Consider the following 22844-nt stretch of genomic DNA (forward strand, 5'->3'; position numbering starts at 1 on the left):
AGAAGATGCTAGGTAGAAATGAGCCAAGCAGTGTTTAAAAGAATACAGTGTCCGTGTAATTATTGCGGGGCAAAAGCTAGCCGGGCAGGCGGCTGGGGTGTTGGGGACGCAGCCCCGCCGCTCATATTACTACAGTGCCCCATTATTTAATTGGGTTAATTAGCATTTTAAAGTCTAGTTTCTTGAATTCTTTATATATTTTGGAGATCAGACCTTTGTCTGTTGCGTGGTTGGTGAAGATCTTCTCCCAGTCAGTGGGTTGCCTTTTTGTCTTAGTGACAGTGTCCTTTGCTTTACAGAAGCTTCTCAGTTTCAGGAAGTCCCATTTATTCAATGTTGCCCTTAATGTCTGTGCTGCTGGGGTTATATGTAGGAAGTGGTCTCCTGTGCCCATATGTTGTAGAGTACTTCCCACTTTCTCTTCTATCAGGTTCAGTGTGTTCAGACTGATATTGAGGTCTTTAATCCATTTGGACTTGAGTTTTGTGCATGGTGATAGATATGGATCTATTTTCATTCTTCTACAGGTTGATAACCAGTTCTGCGAGCACCATTTGTTGAAGATGCTCTCTTTTTTCCATTGTATACTTTTAGCTCCTTTATCAAAAATCAGGTGTTCATAGGTTTGTGGGTTAAAGTCAGGGTCTTCTATTCGATTCCATTGGTTGACTTCTCTGTTTTTATGCCAATACCAAGCTGTTTTCAATACTGTAGCTCTGTAATAGAGTTTGAGGTCAGGGATGGTAATGCCTCCAGACGTTCTTTTATTGTATAAGATTGTTTTGGCTAGGGGCTGGAGAGATGGCTCAGAGGTTAAGAGCACTGATTGTTCTTCCAGAGGTCCTGAGTTCAATTCTCAGCAACCACATGGTAGCTCACAACCATCTGTAATGAGATCTAGTGCCCTCTTCTGGCCTGCAGGCAGACATGCAGATAGAACACTGTAAGCAAAATAAATAAATAAATCTTAAAAAAAAAAAGGATTGTTTTGGCTATCCTGAGTTTTTTGTTTTTCCATATAAAGTTGATTATTGTCCTCTCAAGGTCTGTGAAGAATTTTGATGGGATTTTGATGGGGATTGCATTGAATCTATAGATTGCTTTTGGGAGAATTGCCATTTTTACTATGTTGATCCTCCCAATCCAATAGCAAGGGAGATCCTTCCATTTTCTGGTATCCTCTTCAATTTATTTCTTCAAAGACTTAAAGTTCTTGTCAAATAGATCTTTCACTTCCTTGGTCAGAGTTACCCCAAGATATTTTATGCTATTTGTGGCTATCGTGAAAGGTGATGCTTCTCTGATTTCCCTCTCTGCATCCTTATCCTTAGTGTATAGGAGGGCAACTGGTTTTTTGGAATTGATCTTGTATCCTGTCACATTACTAAAGGTGTTTATCAGCTGTAGGAGTTCTTTGGTAGAGTTTTTGGGCTCGCTTATGTATACTATCATATCATCTGCAAATAACGAAAGTTTAACTTCTTCCTTTCCAATTTGAATCCCCTTGATCCCCTTATGTTGTCTTATTGCTATTGCACTATATTGAAGAGGTATGGAGAGAGTGGGCAGCCTTGTCGTGTTCCTGATTTTAGTGGGATGGCTTTGAGTTTCTCTCCATTTAATTTGATGATAGCTGTTGGCTTGCTGTAAATAGCTTTTATTATATTTAGGTATGACCCTTGTATCCCTAATCTCTCCAAGACCTTTATCATAAAGGGATGTTGAATTTTGTCAAGTGCTTTTTCAGCATCTAATGAAATGATTATATGTTTTTTTTCTTTCAGTTTATTTATATGATGGATTACATTGATGGATTTGCGTATGTTGAACAAGCCCTGCATCTCTGGGGTGAAGCCTACTTGATCATAATGGATAATTTTTTTTAATGTGTTCTTGGATTTGGTTTGCCAGTATTTTATTGAGAATTTTTGCGTCGATGTTCAGGAGTGAGATTGGCCTGTAATTCTCTTTCTTGGTTGGGTCTTTGTGTGGTTTTGGTATCAGGGTAACTGTAGCTTCATAAAAGGAATTTGGCAATGACTTCTGTTTCTATATTGTGAAATACATTAAGGAGTATAGGTATTAGCTCTTCTTGGAAGTTCTGGTAGAATTCTGCATTGAAACCGTCTGGTCCTGGGCTTTTTTTTTTTTGGAAGGAAGGTTTTTTATAACAGTTTCTAATTCTTTGCGACTAACAGGTCTATTTAGATTGTTCACCTGGTCTTGGTTTAACTTTTGTATATGGTACTTATCTAAGACAGGAGTGATTCTTGTAACAAATCAGAGATGTCTGTTGACAGGAGGTTAGAGACCACAGAGTAGGATGTGAGATGGAGAATGGGGGAGACAGCAAGGTCAGGAGGAGAAAAGTCACACTTAAGAAACAAAGCTCAGAAAGAGGGATTGATATGGTACTCAACAGAAAATAGAGGCATTCTAGGTGATAGGAGGTACTTAAGCTAAGAAATGAAACTCAATGCTTGGTGGCTCATTTTTTTTTTCATTATGTGTATGTGGTGGCGAGTATGTACATGTGAGTGCAGATGCCTTTGGAGGCCAGAAGCACTGAATCCCCTGGAGCAGGAATGACAGGTAGTTGGAAGCTAGCTGACATGAGTTTTGGGATTCATACTTAGATCCTCTGCTTTTAACCACTGAGTTGTCTCTCCAGCTCCTGCTCTCTCTCTCTCTCTCTCTTTGTTTTGTTTTTTAAACATGATTTCTCTGTAGCTTTGGAGCCTGTCCTAGAACTAGCTCTTGTAGCCCAGGCTGGCCTCGAACTCACAGAGATCTGCCTGCCTCTGCCTCCCAAGTGCTGGGATTAAAGGCGTGCGCCACCACTGCCCGACTTTAGCTCCTTTTCTTAATACATGTTACTGAGATGTGATGAACAGACCATATAATTCAGCCTTTTAAAAAATATACCTCAGCTGGGCGGTGGTGGATCTCTATGAGTTCAAGGCCAGCCTGATCTAAAAGAGCTAGTTCCAGGACAGGCTCCGAAGCTACAGAGTAATCCTGTCTCAAAAAAGGAATACACACACACACACACCTCAAGTCAAGTGGTAATGTATATCAGGTTTTTTTTAACAATTGTGCAATCATCACCACTATCTAAGTCCAGAACATTTTGATTACCTCTAAAGGAAATTCCATATCCATTATCAGTCACTCCTAATCCTCAATCAATTCCTGGCACCCTCTAATCTGCCTTCTATCGCTATGAATTTGCTTATTCCAGACATTACATAAAAATGGAATCATATGATATATGACCTTTGCTGTCTGGCTTCTTTCAGTGAGCATAATTGTTTCAAGGTTCATCTATGTTGGAAGTGAACCAGGCCTTCGTTCCCTCTTATGACTGACTAATATTTCACTGTACACATATACCACAATTTCTTTTTTCTCTGTTCTTTTGAGACAGACATGTGCCATCACATCTGGCCTATTATAATTGTTTCTTAACTATATATTCATTGTGTGTAGCAAAAATTTCATAACGACATGTTTGCTTGTTTGTTTTTCTTTTTTTCTTTCTTTCTTTTTTGTTTGTTTTTCTTTTTTTCTTTCTTTCTTTTTTGTTTGTTTTTCAAGACAGGGTTTCTGTGTGTAGCTTTGGTGCCTGTCCTGAAATTCACTCTGCAACCCAGGCTGGCTTTGAACTCACAAAGATCTACCTGTTCAGCCTCCCGAGTGCTGGGATTACAGGCGTGCACCACCACCACTGCCTGGCTTTGTTTGTTTTTTTAAGACAGGGTCTGACTATGTAGCTCTGACTGTCCTAGAACTCAATATATAGACCAGGTTAGCCTCTGCCTCCCAAATGCTAGGATAAAAGGCATGCACCACTACTATGTTCAGCTTTCTTTCTTATTTTGTTTGTTTGGTTTTTGAGACAGAGTTTCTCTGGGTAGGTTTGGAGCCTGTCCTGGAATTTGCTCTGTAGACCAGGCTGGCCTCAAACTCAGAGATCCTCCTGCTTCTGCCTCCTGAATGCTGGGATTAAAGGTGTGAGCTATCACTGCGCAGCTACACTCAGCTTAGTATGATGGTCTGCAGTTCTATCCATTTTCTTTATAGCTAAATAAAACTCCATTGTGTATAATGTATCACATTTTCATTATTTATTCATCTATTGATGGACATCTAGGCTGGTTGCATTTCTTTGCTATTGTGAATAGCGCAGCAATAAACATGGATAAGCAAGTATTTCTGTGGTAGGACTAAGAGGCCTTTAGGTATTTGTCCAGGAATGGTACACATAGGTCATATGGAAGTTCTGTTTTCAGTTTTTTGAGGATCCTCCACAGTGATTGACATAGCAGCTCTACCCATTTACATTCCTGCACAAAAAAAGAAAAGAGGTTCACCTTTCCGTACATCTTCCCAGCATTTCTTTTTTTTTTTTTTCGAGACAGGGTTTCTGTGTAGCTTTGGAGCCTGTCCTGGAACTAGCTCTTGTAGACCAGGCTGGTCTCGAACTCACAGAGATCCGCCTGCCTCTGCCTCCTGAGTGCTGGGATTAAAGGCATATGCCACCACCGCCCGGCCTTCCCAGCATTTCTTATCATTCCTTTTTAAATTTATTTTTGGTTTTTGAATTTGCACTATAGATCAGGTCTATATTCCTAGGTCCTATGGTAATTCACTGTTTAGCTTTGTAAGGAACTGCCAAGTGCTTTTCCATTTTATCTCCTTCCAGACATGGGTGGGGGTCCCACTTCTCGCCTGACCAATGTCTGCTCTTACCTCCCTTTGTTCCAGCTTCCCTGATTAGGATGACATTTATTTATTTATTATGGTAGTAAGATGGGAAAGTACACATGTTACTACACACATATAGAGGTCAGAAGATAACTTTTTGTAGTTAGTTCCCATACAGATCCTGGGGATCAAACTCAGGTCATCAGGCTTGGTGGCAAGCATCTTTACTAGCTGAGCCACCTCACCAACCCACTTTATTGCTCTTTATGTAGCTTTGATTTTTTTTGAGAAAATGTTTCACACTATATAGCTCAAGTTGGCCCTGAACTTGTGGCAGTCCTCTTTCCTCAGCCTTCAGAGAACTGAGATTATAGGTGTGACTACCACACCTGGCATATATAGCTTTGTGAGCTCAAGATCCTCCTGCCTCCACAACCCAGATGCTAAGTTGCTCTGGGCTAAGAAAAGTTTTAGAGGACTACCTTTACTACCCATGTGGTTTACAAGTATTCTTTCCCAGTCTGTATGTTGCCTTTGCCCTTTGCTGATGATGTCCCACAGTATTCAAAAGTATTTATTTTGAAGTTCAGGTTGATCTGCTTTTCTTTTATTGCTTGTGTTTCTAGTCTCATAGCCAAGAAATAAAATCCAAGAGCAACCGCAACTGACAAAGGTCTGATCTCCAAAATATATAAAGAACTCAAGAAACTAGACCGTAAAAGACTAATCAACCCAATTATAAAATGGGGCACTGAGCTGAACATAGAATTCTCAACAGAAGTTCAAGTGGCCAAAAGACACTTAAGGTCATGCTCAACTTCCTTAGCGATCAGGGAAATGCAAATCAAGACAACTTTAAGATACCATCTTTTTTTTTTTAAAGTTTTTATTTATTTATTTATTTTTATTATGTATACAATATTCTGTCTGTGCATATGCCTACAGGCCAGAAGAGGGCACCAGACCCCATTACAGATGGTTGTGAGCCACCATGTGGTTGCTGGGAATTGAACTCAGGACCTTTGGAAGAGCAGGCAATGCTCTTAACCTCTGAGCCATCTCTCCAGCCCCTTAAGATACCATCTTACACCTGTCAGAATGGCTAAAATAAAAGACACCAATGATAGCCTTTGCTGGAGAGGTTGTGGAGAAAGGGGTACACTCATCCATTGCTGGTGGGAATGCAAACTTGTCCAACCACTTTGGAAATCAGTGTGGCGGTTTCTCAGGAAATTCGGGATCAACTTACCCCTGGACCCAGCAATACCACTCTTGGGAATATACCCAAGAGAGGCCTTATCATACAACAAAAGTATATGCTCTACTATGTTCATAGCAGCATTGTTTGTGATAGCCAGAACCTGGAAACAACCTAGATGCCCTTCAATGGAAGAATAGATGAAGAAAGTATGGAATATATACATATTAGAGTACTACTCAGCAGTAAAAAACAAGGACTTCTTGAATTTTGCATGCAAATGGATGGAAATAGAAAACACTATCCTGAGTGAGGTAAGCCAGACCCAAAAAGAGGAACATGGGATGTACTCACTCATATTTGGTTTCTAGCCATAAACAAAGGACATTGAGCCTATAATTAGTGATCCTAGAGAAGCTAAATAAGGAGAACCCAAAGAAAAACATATAGGCATCCTCCTGAATATTAACCTTCATCAGGCAATGAAAGGAGACAGAGACAGAGACCCACATTGGAGCACCGGACAGAAATCTCATGGTCCAAATCAGGAGCAGAAGGAGAGAGAGCACGAGCAAGGAACTCAGGATCGTGAGGGGTGCACCCACACACTGAGACAATGGGGATGTTCTATCGGGAACTCACCAAGGCCAGCTGGCCTGGGTCTGAAAAAGCCTGGGATAAAACCGGACTCGCTGAACATAGCGGACAATGAGGACTACTGAGAACTCAAGATCAATGGCAGTGGGTTTTTGATCCTACTGCACGTACTGGCTTTGTGGGAGCCTAGGCAGTTTGGATGCTCACCTTAGGAGACCTGGATGGAGGTGGGTGGTCCATGGACTTCCCACAGGGCAGGGAACCCTGATTGCTCTTTGAGCTGATGAGGGAGGGTGACTTGATTGGGGGAGGGGAAGGGAAATGGGAGGTGGTGGCGGGAAAGAGACAGAAATCTTTAATAAATAAAGAAAGAAATAAAAGAAATCCAAGAGCAAGTTTTACCCATTTTCTCCTTTGAGTCAGTTTTCATTTATGCTGTGAGAACATATGTGCTTCTATTACATCTGCCTGTCATAACATGGTATGCACAATGCTTATCTTTCCATGGTGGGCCTTGACTTTCCACTTTCTGTTCTGCTCCCAACCTTGGCTTATAGACTCAGAAGCCATGAAGAAGGCAGCCTTAGAAATGAAGGAGGAGGAGCTGGTCAGTGAGCGCACAGAAGCCTTCACCATTGCCCGAAACCTCCTCACAGCTGCTGCAGATGCCACTGAGAGGATCATGTCATCCTACAAGGAGGTAACCCCAGTGTAGCTCCCACCCTGCCCACTTGCCCATTCCCAAACTGGTTGGGGTTGAGCCCATGTCACCCTCCTTATAGGTGACAGAGCTGGCTGGCTACACAGCCAGGGTGTACGAGATGTTCCAGGTTTTTGAAGATGTCCAACACTGTCGTTTTAAGAGGACTGGGGATCTAGAGGAGGCTCAGGCTAGGCCTGGGGCCATGGTACGGTCTGGTGTCCGTGTAGAGGGGCCCTTGAAGATTCAAGGTAAGGTACCCTCTGTGTAAAGTGCTTCCTCTGCCTTCCTACCCATTGCTTTGTCTCTTCACATTACCACCCCAACATTCAAGCAGCCCTGTATACCCTGTCTCATCCACTTAGCACTCATTGCCAGAAAGGTCATTGAAGACTAAGTCACTTGGGAGGGGACTGGCCTAGCAGCCTGCCTTCTCCAACTACTGACCACCAGTTCAGCTGCGGACACACCCTCCCAAGAGTGTTGGTTTGGATTACCAGTTAAGACAGAGGGGGTTCTGGACTCTCAATGCTGGATATCACACACCCACACAAGGCAAACAGATAAATCAAGGCAGTGAGTGAGGGACAGGGGTGTAGTTCAGTGGTAGAGTACTTGCCTAACATGTATGAGACCTTGGGTTCATTTCCCAGCATTGCAATAAAAAAAAGGGCATTGCATGGCTAGGAATATAGCTCCATGTTTGCCTAGCATACACAAGGCCCTCAATTCAATCCCTACTGCCACATAAAGCACACATGATAGTGTCAAAGTCAGCATTCTGTCTAAAATTAAATAAGTGAGTAAGTAAATAAATAAAATATTTATATTCATAAGTGAGGGCTAATGCCTGTAATCCCAGTACTTGGGAGACTGAGGCAGGATTGCTGCATATTCAAGGCCAGTGAGGGCTATAGTATAAGACCCTGTTTCAAAAAGAAACAAAAGAAAAAGAAAGTCAAGGCAAAGCACAAGCACAAAAGAAAGTCCACCCAGCTGCCAGTTCACAGGAGTCAGGGCACTGCAACAGAGGAGCCCAGACATTGAAGCTCATCTTACAATATTGCCAAGAGAGGTTGTCACAGGGCAAGACTACCCACTCAAGCTGGGCAGTGGAGGCACAGGCAGGCGGATCTCTGTGAGCTCAAGGCCAGCCTGGTCTACAAGAGCTAGTTCCAGCCAGGCGGTGGTGGCGCACGCAAAAAAAGAAAGAAAGAAAGAAAGAAAGAAAGAAAGAAAGAAAGAAAGAAAGAAAGAGAAAAGAAAAAACTACCAACTCAATGCCTTGGGTTCCAGAGGACCAAAAGGAGGCAACTGAAGGCATACTACTTGACTCTGGGGTTATTAACTTGTTGGAAAACCTCTGTTTTTGCATGGGCCCTGTATCATACCATTCTATTTAAGAGCCCAGGGCCTACTATTGAGATAGATTAAGCCTGTGCCAAGGGAGAAGGGATGAGCATCAGGGCATAGGAAAGCAGAAAAATGCTGTGTTCCTGTCCTTCCATGTTCTCTACAGGCCAAGTGGTGGATGTGGAGCAGGGGATCATCTGTGAGAACATCCCTATCATCACACCCACAGGAGAGGTGGTGGTGTCCAGCCTCAACATCAGGGTAGGTCAAGTGGAGGAGCATACCCAACCTGAAGTACTAACCAGTCTAAGCCAAGTAGCTGGGGACAGGTTATCTGGCCACCTACATCTGTGAACTGTAGCCCTTGGCATCTCGCTTAGCTATCAGTGGTGGTGTTGTTCTCGGGTCTACGTGGAAGATGGGCCAAGATCAAGCTGAGAGACCAACTCGACTCTGACCTTGAGTTCTGAAGTAATAGCAGGGGGAGTACTGATAAAAGACACTAACAATTACCAGGATTGTCCAAGGGTTACCAAAGTGTTTCTGGTTTGATCATTTGCTCTTCCCACAAGGCTTCCCTGAACTATGAGCTATTAGAAACCAAAGATAAATCAGAGAGTGGGCTGCCCTCAAAAATTACCCACTGCTTGGTATGGTGGTGCACACCTTTAATCCCAGCACTCAGAAGGCAGAGGCAGGAGGATCTCTGTGAGTTTGAGGCCAGCCTGGGCTACAGAGTGAGTTCCAGGAAAGGCTCCAAAGCTACAGAGAAACCTTGTCTTGAAAAACAAAAAAATAAAAAGTAAAATAAAATAAAAATAAGAGCCACCAAAGGGTGATAATCATTTCATAAGAGGAATCCCAGTAAAGCTTTTCCTCAAAGCATAGGTAGGCACAACTGGAGTTAGGGGCTGAGAGACAAAGGGACCTGGGCCTGCCTTGTCAACAAGGGAGGAAGCTGGAAAGATGCAAGAGGAAGTGGAATATCAGCTTTTGGCCTTCACTGAGGGGTTGAGCCTGAAGAAGAGCAAGATCCTAGAAAGCCAGTTGAGGCAATGTACAGAATATGTCTCTTCTCTACACAGTATAACATAGTGGTGTGGTCCCTGATGGACCCGAGGTAGGTAGTTTCCTGGTGCCCAAAAATCCAAGATGCTGCAGCCTGGGTGAGTAGATTGCCCCTGAGTTGAGAACAAGGCTGCCAAGGAATCTGGTGGAAGAGTGGGGCAGGGGCCCTGAGGGAGCCTGAAACCCTCTTGCCACTCTTGTCCTTCAGAACCAAGTGCCTATGCTGGTGAGTATCCTGGGGCCTAAACAAGCCCCTTGGACTGAGCAGCACTATCACCAGAAATGAACTCCTTCCATATTCTGGAGGCCAGAAGTCTAGCTTCAAGGGGTAAGATGGTTCCTTCTTGCACCCCAGGCCTTGCCTGACTTCTGGTTTAGACAGTCCTTAATATTCCTGGGTTTCTGCTGTATCTCCCTACTCTCTGCCTCTATCCTCACACACATACACACCCCTCTGTGTGTGTCTATTTGAATCTTACCTTTTGTAAGGACTTCAGCCATGTTGGATCTAGCTCACTCCCCTCCAGTGTGCCTTAGTGTCCATTTAGCTAATTTCATGTGCAATGCAGTTTCCACTCTGAGACAGTAGGACATAGGACTTCAGATAAATCCAGGGTGCACAGGTCAACCTATCACATTGCTCAAGGTAAATCAAAGGCCAGAACCTGGACCGTCCTGGGAGCCCTGTGCTGTAACACCCTTATCACTTGCAGATAAGGAAATGCCCACACTGAAAGAAGGAAGGGACTGAGGATGGTAGTGCTGGGGATGGCCATGCCATGTCTGCTGTGCAGTGCTGTGTCTCCTTTGTGACCCAGTCTCTCTGCCTAGCTAGCAGTGGCACTAAATGAACTAACCCCTCCTTCCTGCCACGGCTGCTCAGCTACTCTGGGGCCTAAAGGCCAATATGGCCCCTGTGTTTGGCTTGTGTTATCCAGCGTGTTAGGGCCTTAGGGGACAGAACTAAGTCTTGTCCATTCCTCTATATGCTAGACCTGGCATTCAACTGAGGCTCTGCATACTGGACCCCATCTCTGTTGCCTTATAGTCACTTGCCAAGAAATCAAGAATGGCTGGGTGGCTAGGGTTGGTGGTTCACGCCTTTAATCCAAGCACTTGGGAGGCAGAGACAGATGGATCTCAGTGAGTTCTAGGCCAGCCTGATCTACAGAGTAAGTTGTTCCTGGACAGGCTCCAAAGCTTCAGAGACACCCTCTCTCAACAACAAAAAAAAAAAAAGAAAAAAAAAGAATGGGCTTGGTGACACACACTTAAAATCCTTGCCCTTGGGATTCTAAGGCAGGAAGACTAAGTTCCAGACCAGCCTAGGCAACAGCAAGACCCTTCCTACCTGCCAGCCTTGTATAGTAAAGGAAGCTAGCTTGCTTGCTTTTCTTCATTCCTATCTTACTTGCTTCCTTCCTTTCTTTTTTGAGACAGGATCTGGTGTAGCTCAAGTTGGCCTTGAACTTATTGTGTAGCCAAGGATTTAAGTTGAATTGAACTTGAACTTATGATCTTCCTGTTTCTATCTTTCAAGTTCTGGCATTACAAGCATACATGGTTTATATGTATATTTATTTATTTATTTTGGTTTTTCGAGACAGGGTTTCTCTGTGGCTTTGGAGCCTGTCCTGGAACTAGCTCTGTAGACCAGGCTGGCCTCGAACTCACAGAGATCCTCCTGCCTCTGCCTCCCGAGTGCTGGGATTAAAGGCATGTGCCACCATCGCCCGGCTCATACATGGTTTATATGGTACTGAAGATTGAACCCATGGTCTGTGTATGCTCAGCAAGCACCCTGCCAACTGAGCTGCATCCCCATCCCAGATGTAGAAAGTGTTATGAGACTGGGAAGGAGGCCACAGTGATTCCGGGTATGGGGAAAGAGACTGAAGCTCTGGATGCCATGCCCTGATTCTTCCACAGGTGGAAGAAGGCATGCACTTGCTCATCACAGGCCCCAATGGCTGCGGCAAGAGCTCACTGTTCCGAATCCTGGGTGGACTCTGGCCCACATACAGTGGTGTACTCTATAAGCCCCCACCCCAGCGCATGTTCTATATCCCTCAGAGGTGAGTTAACCTATTTTCTGTGTCTTCCCCCACCTTTTCCCATCTGTGCAGTGGGAGAGTACACTTCTCAGGAGAGGATGCCAAGATATTACACCAGATCCCAATAGTCATCTAGTCCTGTCCGTTTCAGATGGTGGGTCTTACACTCATGTCCACAAATAACGATGATACACATACTTGTGCCCATGCACACATGTGAATATATGGACATGTTAGCTGGGCAAGTGCCTGGGTGTGGTATGTCAGCGGTTGAAAAGCTCTGTGGCCAGGGCCACTCTGGACGCACAGAGCACTACTGGGAAACAGGGCCACCTTGCCCTAGTGGACATGCAGCTTTCCCACAGGCCATACATGTCTGTGGGCTCCCTGCGCGACCAAGTGATCTATCCCGATTCTGCGGAAGATATGCGGAGGAAGGGTTGTTCGGAGCAGCAACTGGAAGCCATCTTGGCCATCGTACATCTTCGCCACATCCTGCAACGGGAGGGAGGTAGGGGCAGGGCATGGGGTTACATACCAGTCACCCTTTGTCCTGAGACTTTAATGGGAACCTGTTGCCAACCTACCTCTGGCCTCTTCCCCTATTCCCAGGGGACAAGAGTTACCTCAGCATCCAGGAATTCAAAGTGCCTGCCAGGGAGGAAGGGTAAACAGGTTGCTTGGGTGCCAAAAAAGGAGATTTGTAGAAGAGCACTTGCCTCATTGGTTACCTAGAGACCCTCTGTCAAAGAAAAAGAACAACAACAACAACCTAGGACCTAGGATGGTTACCTTGTTGGGGAGCTAGATGGCAACAGGACAGGCTGCAATTTGGGCTTGGGATACAAAGATATTGGCTGCCTCTGTGAGGTACTGAAAGCTCTGAGGCTTTAAGAACCAACTAACAGAGACGTTTTCCATTTGAACAAGCTGACCCTTCTGTGGGTAGGGTAAGATGACCGGCCAGGTATATGCTTCCTTGCACAGAAGCTTGGGATGTGAATGGAGAGCAGAACCAATGGGTGACTCTGAGGAAAGCCCCAAGAGGGAGGGACAAATGGCAAGAGAAAGTGTTTTTGAGAAGAGAAAGCTTATTGAGGGACATCTCCTATAGTGCCCTGTGGTTGCCTTGAATGACTACTACCTGTGGCCAAGTATTGCAACATCTTAGCATTGAATTCAACTCTGAATAACAGTACCATGCTAATCCCCATAGGCTGTAGGATGGAGGAAATGGTGACGGACAAAGACAAAGGATATTTACCTTGGTAGTACATGTATGACAGTGGCTAGAACTAGCACCTTGGTTACCCTTCACAAGAGGGCAAAGCTAAAATGTTCCACATGCCCTAAGGAAACATAGGATGGATGACAGGAGAGGAGATGTCACTTCTCCCACCCAGTCCTGCCACATCACCCTCCTCACATGCTCACTCATTCCTCTATGCCAGCTTAGTGGCATCAGTCCATGAGTTGTGGCCCAACTCTTCTAGTGAGGGGCCTCTGTTCTGAGGAGAATACTCTAACATCTCTGGGGTTCTTTGCCCTCAACATCTGCTGTCTGCAGAGGTCAGTATTGGCAGGTTTTTTATTGGCAACCCATTAGGTGTCCTGGGGCTGCCATGACTAAGTGCTACAGACTCACAGGCTGCAACAGAGACCTTTGTTTTCTGGCATTCTGGAGATATATTTGGGTGTGACAAAGCCAGCTCCTTCAGAGACTATGAGGAAGGACACCTAAGGGACTCTGCTCAGCTGATAGCCAGCTAACTTCTTCTTTTGCCAGTCAACTTCTTACTGTGTGTCTTCACATCATCTTTCCTCTGTACATGTCTCTGTGTTTAGAAGTTCCATTTTCTATAAAGGCAACAGTCACACTGGGTTAGGGTCTACCCTCTTGACCTCAATCTGAGCACAATTGAAAAGACCCTCTCTCCAAATCCTGCTGGGGAGACAGTACTTGTTCCAGATAGTTCAGTTATTAGCATTATAATAATGGCAGATGAGGACGCAGAGCAGAAGTCTGCAGGTGGACAAGTTCAGCCAGGATCAAATGTGCCCTGGCTTTCCATCAGCCTCATGCAACCCTGCTCCTACCCTGACTCCCACTGGGTACGTGTGAATTGAGCTGAGCCCCTCACCTCCTGCCCAGGTTGGGAGGCTGTGTGTGACTGGAAGGATGTCCTGTCTGGAGGTGAGAAACAGAGGATCGGCATGGCCCGCATGTTCTACCACAGGTGAGCACTACAGTGCCTTTCATGGACATTCAGTGATTTGGAACCAGGAGAGGGAAAATGGGTGCTCCCAGTAGGAGGAAGATAACTGCATGGAGGAGCCTCGACCCTCCTTCCAGTACAACAGGGCCACAGTTCACAAGTGGCTGGCCACAGGCAGGAAGTTGGACACTGGTGGGTAATCCACAGCTTTCCTCTTCACCCATTCCCACCCTAAGGCCAAAGTATGCCCTCCTGGATGAGTGCACTAGTGCTGTGAGCATTGATGTGGAAGGCAAGATCTTCCAAGCAGCCAAAGATGCTGGCATCGCCCTACTGTCCATCACTCATCGGCCCTCCCTATGGTAGGTGTTCTTGGAGTTATGGGTGGGGGCTGCCTGCCGCCTGAGCTGGGAAAGCAGCTGTGACAGCCTTCCATCTCTCCTTTTCAGGAAGTACCACACACACTTGCTGCAGTTTGATGGGGAGGGAGGATGGAAGTTTGAGAAGCTGGACTCTGCAACCCGCCTAAGCCTGACTGAAGAGAAGCAGCGCCTGGAGCAGCAGCTGGCAGGCATCCCCAAGATGCAGGGGCGCCTTCAGGAGCTCCGCCAAATCCTTGGCGAGGCTGCAGCCCCAGTTCAGCCCCTGGTCCCAGGTGTCCCCACTTGATTGGGGACCTTGTCCCCAGTCCCCACCCTTCTTCAGGCTCTCGGATCATATGAAGGAAATTGCAGTTCCCACCCTCCTCTCACTGCCCTGCATGCCTTCCCTGTCCCAAGCCTCCTAACCAATTACCTGCCTTCCCTGAAGACCCCACTCTTGAGCAAGTCGATATGAATGAGGACACTCTGCTTCTTCCTGCCCCCATCTTGCCTTCATCATGAGGTCTGCTCCATGAACTGTGCCATGATAAGGCAATGTGTCCTTTACTTTTCTCTAGGAAGGGGTGGAGGGTTTGGAAGGCCCCAGTTCTGACCCTACACCAGTATGCCTGAGCCATAGGAAGTAAACAGGAGCTGTCCCCTTATTGCCAGCAGCCAGAATGTGTGGCAAGTCTGGTAGTTGTGAGCCACATCCCTCCTGAAACCCAAGTCCTCATTGTTCCTTTAATCCATCCCTTTGTTGTCATCCCCTAGGGTGGACAGCCAAAGCCCCTGTCCCACAGGACACCCCTCCCAGCCATGGAAACAGCCGAATGGGACATAGGATCAGACAGGGCCCAAAGCATGTCCTTCCCCATGGTAACCCCAGAAGGGCATAGTGTTCCTTCTGAGCCATGAGAAAAATGGAGCCCTGGCCTTCCCACTCCTCCACCTTCTACAACCTAATTTATTAAACTCCCAGTTTATAGCTGTCTGAATTGCCAACGTGAGCACCCTACCAGCACAGGAGGTGACCGGGTGGTTCCTTCAGTCTGCCCAGCCTCTGGTGCCAAACCTGACCCCTCACCAGCCTATACTGCCAGTTGCCACTGGGGGTGCCCTCTGCCAGCTAGGCAGGAGTGAGGGCACAATGTTCCCAGCTCAGTGCCAAAGATGGGTCATAGGAGGTGCTGTGTCTGTTAAGCCGGCCCTCAACAAGTGGGATACCCCCCCACACTGCCGCTGTGTGCCTTTCCTGGGCCCTCAGCCCTCTGACTGGGTGCCCCCTTGGTCCTCTCAAGTAAAAACCTCTGGAAAGTACACTCCTGCCTCCTGGACTTGGTGTCTGGTAGAAGTTCTAAGGGAGTAAGCTGGGCATGGTGGTGTATACCTTAACCCTGTACTTGGGAATTAGAGGCAGGTGGATTTCTGAGTTCAAGGCCAGCCAGGTCCACATAATGAGTTCCGGAACAGCCAGGGTTACGTAGCAAAACCCTGCCTCAAGAAACAAGCCCCAGCCCTCAGGAGACAAAGGCAGATCTCTGTAAGTTGAAGGCCAGCCTGGTCTAAGGAGGAGAGTTCCAGGACAGTCAGGGCTGTTACACAGATAAACCCCATCTCAATACCCACTCCCCCACACACAAAAAACCCCAAAAACTTCTGGGGAGAGATCAGAATGTTGGCTGGAGAAAATGGTCAGTTGCTAATCCCATGGGGCACAAAGACAAAAGCTGATTCAGTCAGTATTCTCTGCTTATACCTTCTGTGCACTAGGGAGGTAGAGCTGACAATCATTGCTCTAGAATACCACCTGACTTTGAGCCCGTGCTGGAAAACAGGGACATCTGCCTAGTCCCAGACAGAGAAGTGCAATGCTATAGAAAGTCAGTGAGCTGCCAAGGAGGGAAGCCGAGCACTGAGGAAGCCACAGGAAAGAAGTTATTCCTAGATTGTATTGCACCGAACCTTCTAGGAAGAGGGAATAGCTTGTGCAAAGACCCAGAGGTGAGTCCAGTGCAGGGGAAAGAAAAGGCCCGGATTGAGACAAAAGGCCACTGAGGGGACCCATGCAGGATGGGAATGGCCTTGGGGTCTATGTAAAGCAGCTCTACCTCACTAGGGCACAGAAGGTTATTATAAGCAGAGAATACTGACTGAATCAATGCAGCTGTGTGTGGACTCTTGCTAGGAATGGGGTGGGGATGCTGTGGGCAGCTCTAGGAAAGCTAAACCGAGTTCACGTCCGGCCCAGCATTTCCCACCCTCATGTCATAACAAAAGAGCCAAGAACAGCTGTTCAGTCAGAAGCCCATGGTGCAGATGTTTATTATGTAGATTCACAGAAGCCCGAGTGCCCACAGATGGACAAATGTGGCATATCCGTACAGTAGAATATTTTTGGTCATAAAAGGTAGTGAAGCAGTGGCACATGCTACAACATGTACAGACCCTAAGGACCTGATACTGGCAAAGAAACAAGACACAAATGTCTAAGTATTATATGATTGCATTTAAATGAAAGTATCCAGAGCAGACAAATCCATAGCAACACAAAGCAAATGTACAGCTGCCGGGAATGGGGGTGTGTGTGGAAGAATGGATATAGGAAGAGATTATTTAACTAATACAAGGTTTCTTTGGCGGAAGGTAATGAAAATGTTCTGGAACAACAAAAGTAATAGTTGTGCAATATTGAATATAGAGAAATAGGTAATGGATTAGTAGAACAATAAATTACCCAGACATGGTAGGTAGCTCAAGTCTATAATCCCAGCACTTAAGCTGTTGAAGGAGGATTGGCACAAGTTTGAGATCGCCTTTGGCTATACAGTGTACTCCAGGTAAACTAGATTCAAGAGTTAGACCCTTTCTAAAATAAGCCAAAAAGAAAAAAAAACTAGGTTCATAAATGATACACAAAAGAGGATTTATAGATAGTAGATGATGGAAGGATGATGATAAAGATGGATGGATAGATAGATGATAGATAAGTAGGTAGGTAGGTAGGTAGGTAGGTAGATGATAGAGATAGATAGGTAGAGTTCTAGTTTGCTTTTCTGCTAAACATCCTGATGCACCGCACAGTGGTGGTGCATGCTATTAAACCTAGCACTTGAGAGACATAGGCAGATGGATCTCTGAGTTTGAGCCAGCCTGGTCTACAGAGCAAGTCACTGGACAGCCAGGGTTCCACAGAGAAACCTTGTCTTGACAAACTTAAAAAAATATATTTGGACCAATACAACTTGGGAAGGAAGTATTTATTTGGCCTATACTTCCAAAAGTCAATCATTAAAGGAAGTCAGGACAGGAGATCAAACAGGAATGGGAGTAGAAACCATGGAGAAAAAAGCTGCTTACTGGCTCACTCCCTCTGGCCTATGCTCAGCCGGCTTTCTTTAGAACCCAGCCCTAGGAATGGACCATTCTTTATCAATTAATAATCAAGAAAATGCCCCATCGAGCCGGGCGGTGGTGGCGCACGCCTTTAATCCCAGCACTCGGGAGGCAGAGGCAGGCGGATCTCTGTGAGTTCGAGACCAGCCTGGTCTACAGAGCTAGTTCCAGGACAGGCTCCAAAGCCACAGAGAAACCCTGTCTCGAAAAACCAAAAAAAAAAAAAAAAAAGAAAAAGAAAATGCCCCATCGGCATGCCCACAGGCTAATCTCGCTGAGGTAATCCCCCAAAAGACTCCCTCAGGTAACTCTGGGCTGTTAAATTGACAGTTAGTAGGAGAAATAAATATGGGAAGTTAGAAAAGACAGTAGATAGCTGATAGTGTCTTAGTGCTCTTTTGCTGGGAAGAAACACCGTGACCAAGGCAACTCAACTCATAAAGCATTTAATTGGGTCTTGCTTACAGTTTCAGATGCTTAGTTCATTATCATCATGAAGGGGAGCATGATATGTAGGCAGATATAGTGCTGGAGAAGTAGCTGAGAGTTCCACATCCTGGTCCATAGGCAGGTGGTAGCTGGGTAGCTGGCAGAGAGAGAGAGAGAAAGAGAGAGAGAGAGAGAGAGAGAGAGAGAGAGGAAGGAGGGAGACGGGTGGGGGGGTTGGGCCTGGCATGAGCTTTTGAAACCTCAAAGCCCATCTCCAGTGACACACTTCCTCCAACAAGGCCACACCTAATCCTTCTCAAGTAGTACCACTTCCTGGTGACTAAGCATTCAAATATATGAGCCTATGGGGGCCATTCTCATTCAAATAAGCACAGATTATAGGCAGACAGACAGATAGATAGATGATAGATAGATGACAGATAGACAGAGATAGATAAAGGCTGAGAAAGCCAAACAAGCAGGGCCCTTGCCTCGGCAGAAGTCTGAAATCTGGAGGGGAATCTGAGAATTTGGAGAGGCAAGGTGGCCCCTGAGTTTGGGCTGTCTGGGTGTGTAGGGGTGGTAGTACCTTTCTTTCAGGGAGAGGCAGATTAGAAGGATCTGGTTTGGGGAGATAATGTAGCTTCCACAGGATGGAGAAGAAGCCATGAGTAGCGGCCAGTGCAGCTCATGGTGTTCAGCTGAGCAGGATCAGCAGAGGCAGGTGGTAGAGGAAATTGAGGAGTTGAGGTGACTTCAGAAGTTTTGAGCACCTTGAGTGACACATGAGAAATAGAACACATGATTGATTAGTCTTCGATTCTCCTCCAAATTCTGCCAAAATGACAGATAATTCAGCTATCCAAAGGAATATAGTCACCACAGAAAATAAGGGAAGGACTTAATGGACAGTGTGTAGATGCTCAGCAGTGGGAAGGAGCAATGGCCGATTTAGGAACAGGGCGAACTGAGCAAGTGATGGGAGGCACCAACAGCTATGTACCCAGCATAAAGGCCACAATCCAAGGCCTCCTGAGAAATGAACATGCCAACACCATGATCTTGGACTTCCAACCTGCAGACCTGACTACATACATGGTACTGAAACAAATAATGTTGGGGCTGGAGAGATGGCTCAGACCTTTGACTGTTGTTCAAAGGTCCTGAGTTCAATTCCCGGTACCTACATGATGGCTCACAACCATCTGTAATCTGGCGCCCTCTTCTGGCCTGCAGGCATACATGTATATATAATAAACAAAGTATTTTTTAAAAAAAGAAACAATGTTACAGACATTCTTTTTTTTTTTTTTTTGGTTTTTCGAGACAGGGTTTCTCTGTGGCTTTGGAGCCTGTCCTGGAACTATCTCTTGTAGACCAGGCTGGTCTCGAACTCACAGAGATCCGCCTGCCTCTGCCTCCCGAGTGCTGGGATTAAAGGCGTGTGCCACCACCGCCCGGCCTGTTCTCTGGTTTTCATATCACTCTCTGTGTCTCTGTCTCTCTCTCACATATGTACACATGCAAACATGATAAAATAAGAAAAATTGAAAGAGAAAACAAAAAATCCTTTAAGGGCAAGGGTATGACTGAGGTTAAGAGCACTTAATGCTTCTGCAGAGGACCCAGATTGGGTCCCAGAACCCACATAGCAGCTCACAACCATCTGTAACTCCACCTCCACAGGCTCCAGTGCTCTCTTCTGGCTTCCTTGGGCCCTGCGTGTACATGTTCTGCTTACATACATGAAGATAAACCACTCATACACATAAAATAAAAATAATCTTTAAAAATTAAAAAGTATGCTAATAAATTGGGAAACCTCACAGTAGGAACATGTCTCTGAAAAGGTAGTGCTTTTTTGTTTTGTTTGGTCTTGGTTTTGGTTTTTGAGACAGGGTTTCTCTGTAGCTTTGGAGCCTGTCCTGGAACTAGCTCTTATAGACCAGGCTGGCCTTGAACTCACAGAGATCTGCCTACCTCTGTTTTACGGGTGCTGGGATTAAAAGCCTGCGCCACCAACGCCTTTATCTGAAAAAGATAGTTTATCAAAGACTAAAACTGAAGATAAAAAAGCGTACCTTTTCTTGTGTCAAATGACAGCTACCATACTGATTCCCATTCTTTTATTGTGGAAGGATATGACTTAAATCAATAACAAAGTATTTTTTTAAAAAACCTTGCTGGGGGGGGGGGGCTGGAGAGATGGCTCAGTGGTTAAGAGCATTGCCTGCTTCCAAAGGTCCTGAGTTCAATTCCCAGCAACCACATGGTGGCTCACAACCATCTGTAAAGAGGTCTGGCGCCCTCTTCTGGCCTTCAGGCATACAGACAGAATATTGTATACATAAAAAATAAATAAATAAATATTTAAAAAAAACTTGCTGGGGCTGGGCGATGGTGGCGCAGGCCTTTAATCCCAGCACTCAGGAGGCAGAGGCAGGCGGATCTCTGTGAGTTCGAGACCAGCCTGGTCTACAAAGCTAGTTCCAGGATAGGCTCCAAAGCCACAGAGAAACCCTGTCTCGGAAAACCAAAAAAAAAAAAAAAAAAAACAACAACAACAACAAAAAAAACTTGCTGGGTGGTGGTGGCACACGCTTTTAATCCCAGCACTTGGGAGGCAGAGGCAGGTGGATCTCTGTAAGTTTGAAGTCAGCCTGGTCTACAAGAGCTAGTTCCAGGACAGGAACCAAAAGCTATGGAGAAACCCTGTCTCAAAAAAGAAAGAAAGCAAGAAAGAAAATTAAAAGAAAAATAACTAGTGTGGTGGCGCACGCCTTTAATCCCAGCACTCAGGAGGCAGAAGCAGGAGGATCTCTGTGAATTAGAGGCCAGCCTGGTCTACAGAGTGAGTTCCAGGACAGTCAGTGCTATATAGTGAGACCCTGTCTCAAATAACAATAATAATAAATAAGAAGGGGGGCTGGAGAGATGGCTCAGTGGTTGAGAGCGCTGTCTGCTCTTCCGGAGGTCCTGAGTTCAATTCCCAGCAACCACATGGTGGCTCCAAACCATCTGTAAAGACATCTGGCGCCGTCCTCTGGCATATGGGTATAAATGGAGGCAGAAAGTTGTATACATAATAAATAAATTTTTTAAAAAGAATAATAATAAATAAGAAGAAAATTAAAAATATTAACTAAATATAAAAAGACTGAAGCCAGAATCAGGTGTGTAACTGTAATCAAAGCTCCTGGGAGGTGGAAGCAAGAGCATCAGGAATTGGAGGGCAGCATGGGCCATACAGTGAGTTTGAGGCGAGTGTGAAGAACTCAGTAAGAACGTGTCACAAGTGAAAGCAATGGTGGTAGAGCACTTGCCGGCCGTAAATTTGGTGGAAAGGAAAGACAGACAAGGGAAGGAACAATTTAGCTCTAGTCCAGGCTTTGTTCAGAAAAAGACCTGAGGAAGGTAGATCCTTACTATACAATACACACAGCCTGCAGTTCTTTTCTAGGCTAGGTAAGTTGTAGGGCAGAAAAGAGGATTGAAAATTTCCCTGGCTTTGCCTCCTGGATTGCTGTTGCTAGGAATATCTGGAGAGCTAAAGTGAGTGCTGAGTTAAAGAATGTCAGGTGACTGATAAGCATCTCTCACAGCCGTTAGGGGTGGGATCAGTGGGACAAGGAGGGCAAGAATCTAGAAAAACAAGTTACTTTACTTTTGGAAAACAGATTACTTAGTTTTGGGAATTGTCACTGTTTAATAAAAAATGGAGTTTTTTAAATGATGTGGCATTGGTTAACAGCTACTATGCAAGAGGTTCAAGCTCCAGTACCATTTTAAAGAAAAGAGGTAAAAAGGTGTGCTGACATTTTATAATCAGCCTTTGTGAGGCAAAGGCAAGGAAGGTCACAGGTTGAAGGTCAGCCTGGGCAGCTACCAGGTCAATCTGAGTTTCAGAGAAAGAGACCCTGTTTCACTTCCAAATATTTGCCTCAAAGCACTAGAGTTTGTAGTACAATGTGTGTAACCCCCTAAAACACACACACAAGAACAAAACCAAGAGACACCTCCAAATAATTAAAACAACTCTGGAAAAGCAATACCGAGTGGGAAAACACTTCTTGGTTTCCAAATGCTGCTGAGTAACATCTATTACAGTGAAGTACTGGACGACAGAGAACCTGACGGAACACGATAGGAGTCCAGACATCTCCCCAGGAAGTGGTAGCATGACTTTTGACAGGGATACCAAAGCTACGAACTAGAAAAGGACAATTCTTTCCAAAAACACTTTTAGGGAGCTTAAAACAAATAGTTGCAGGGAAAGCAGATACCTACATGCAAAAGAATGAAGTTCAGGGCAGGAGAGATGGTTCATCAACGAAGAGCACATAAAGCTCTTAGGGAAGACAGCTCAGCTCACAGCTGCCGCTAACAGCAGCTTGAAAGGATCCGATGCCATCTTTAGCCACCTGCACTTCCCTCAGCATACACGTAATTAAAAAGGAAATATTTTAATTAAATTAAAATTTTCGTACTACACATAAATATTTGTTGTCATTGCTTTAATTTTATTATTTTATGTATATGGGTGTTTTGTCTGCATGTATTTCTGTATACCATGTACATACCTGGTACTCATGAAGGCCAGAAGAGGGCATTGGATGCCCAGGAACTGCACTTACAGTCATAAATTGTCCTATGTGTTTCTAGGACTCTAATCCAGGCCATCTTGAAGAGCATGTAGTGCTCTATGTTTTTTTTTTTGGAGGGGTGGGGGGTTCTCGAGACAGGGTTTCTCTGTAGGTTTGGAGC

General features: G+C 45.3%; 1 protein-coding gene across 2 annotated transcripts in view; it reads left to right on the forward strand.

Moving 5' to 3' along the window:
* The window catches only part of Abcd1 (ATP binding cassette subfamily D member 1), a 28297-nt gene extending 12722 nt beyond the window's left edge, over positions 1–15575 (forward strand). For both annotated transcript variants that reach the window (XM_075958556.1, XM_075958557.1), the window contains exons 3-10: positions 7060–7202; positions 7285–7453; positions 8722–8816; positions 11553–11698; positions 12043–12188; positions 13830–13914; positions 14130–14255; positions 14343–15575. In XM_075958556.1, coding sequence (XP_075814671.1) covers positions 7060–7202; positions 7285–7453; positions 8722–8816; positions 11553–11698; positions 12043–12188; positions 13830–13914; positions 14130–14255; positions 14343–14562 — 1130 coding nt within the window. In that variant the 3' untranslated portion in view covers positions 14563–15575. The remainder of the gene's footprint in view (positions 1–7059; positions 7203–7284; positions 7454–8721; positions 8817–11552; positions 11699–12042; positions 12189–13829; positions 13915–14129; positions 14256–14342) is intronic.
* Positions 15576–22844: the final 7269 nt, after the last annotated feature.

The sequence above is a fragment of the Microtus pennsylvanicus genome, chromosome X (genome assembly GCF_037038515.1).
Source record: "Microtus pennsylvanicus isolate mMicPen1 chromosome X, mMicPen1.hap1, whole genome shotgun sequence".
In the NCBI taxonomy this organism is placed as follows: Eukaryota; Metazoa; Chordata; class Mammalia; order Rodentia; family Cricetidae; genus Microtus; species Microtus pennsylvanicus.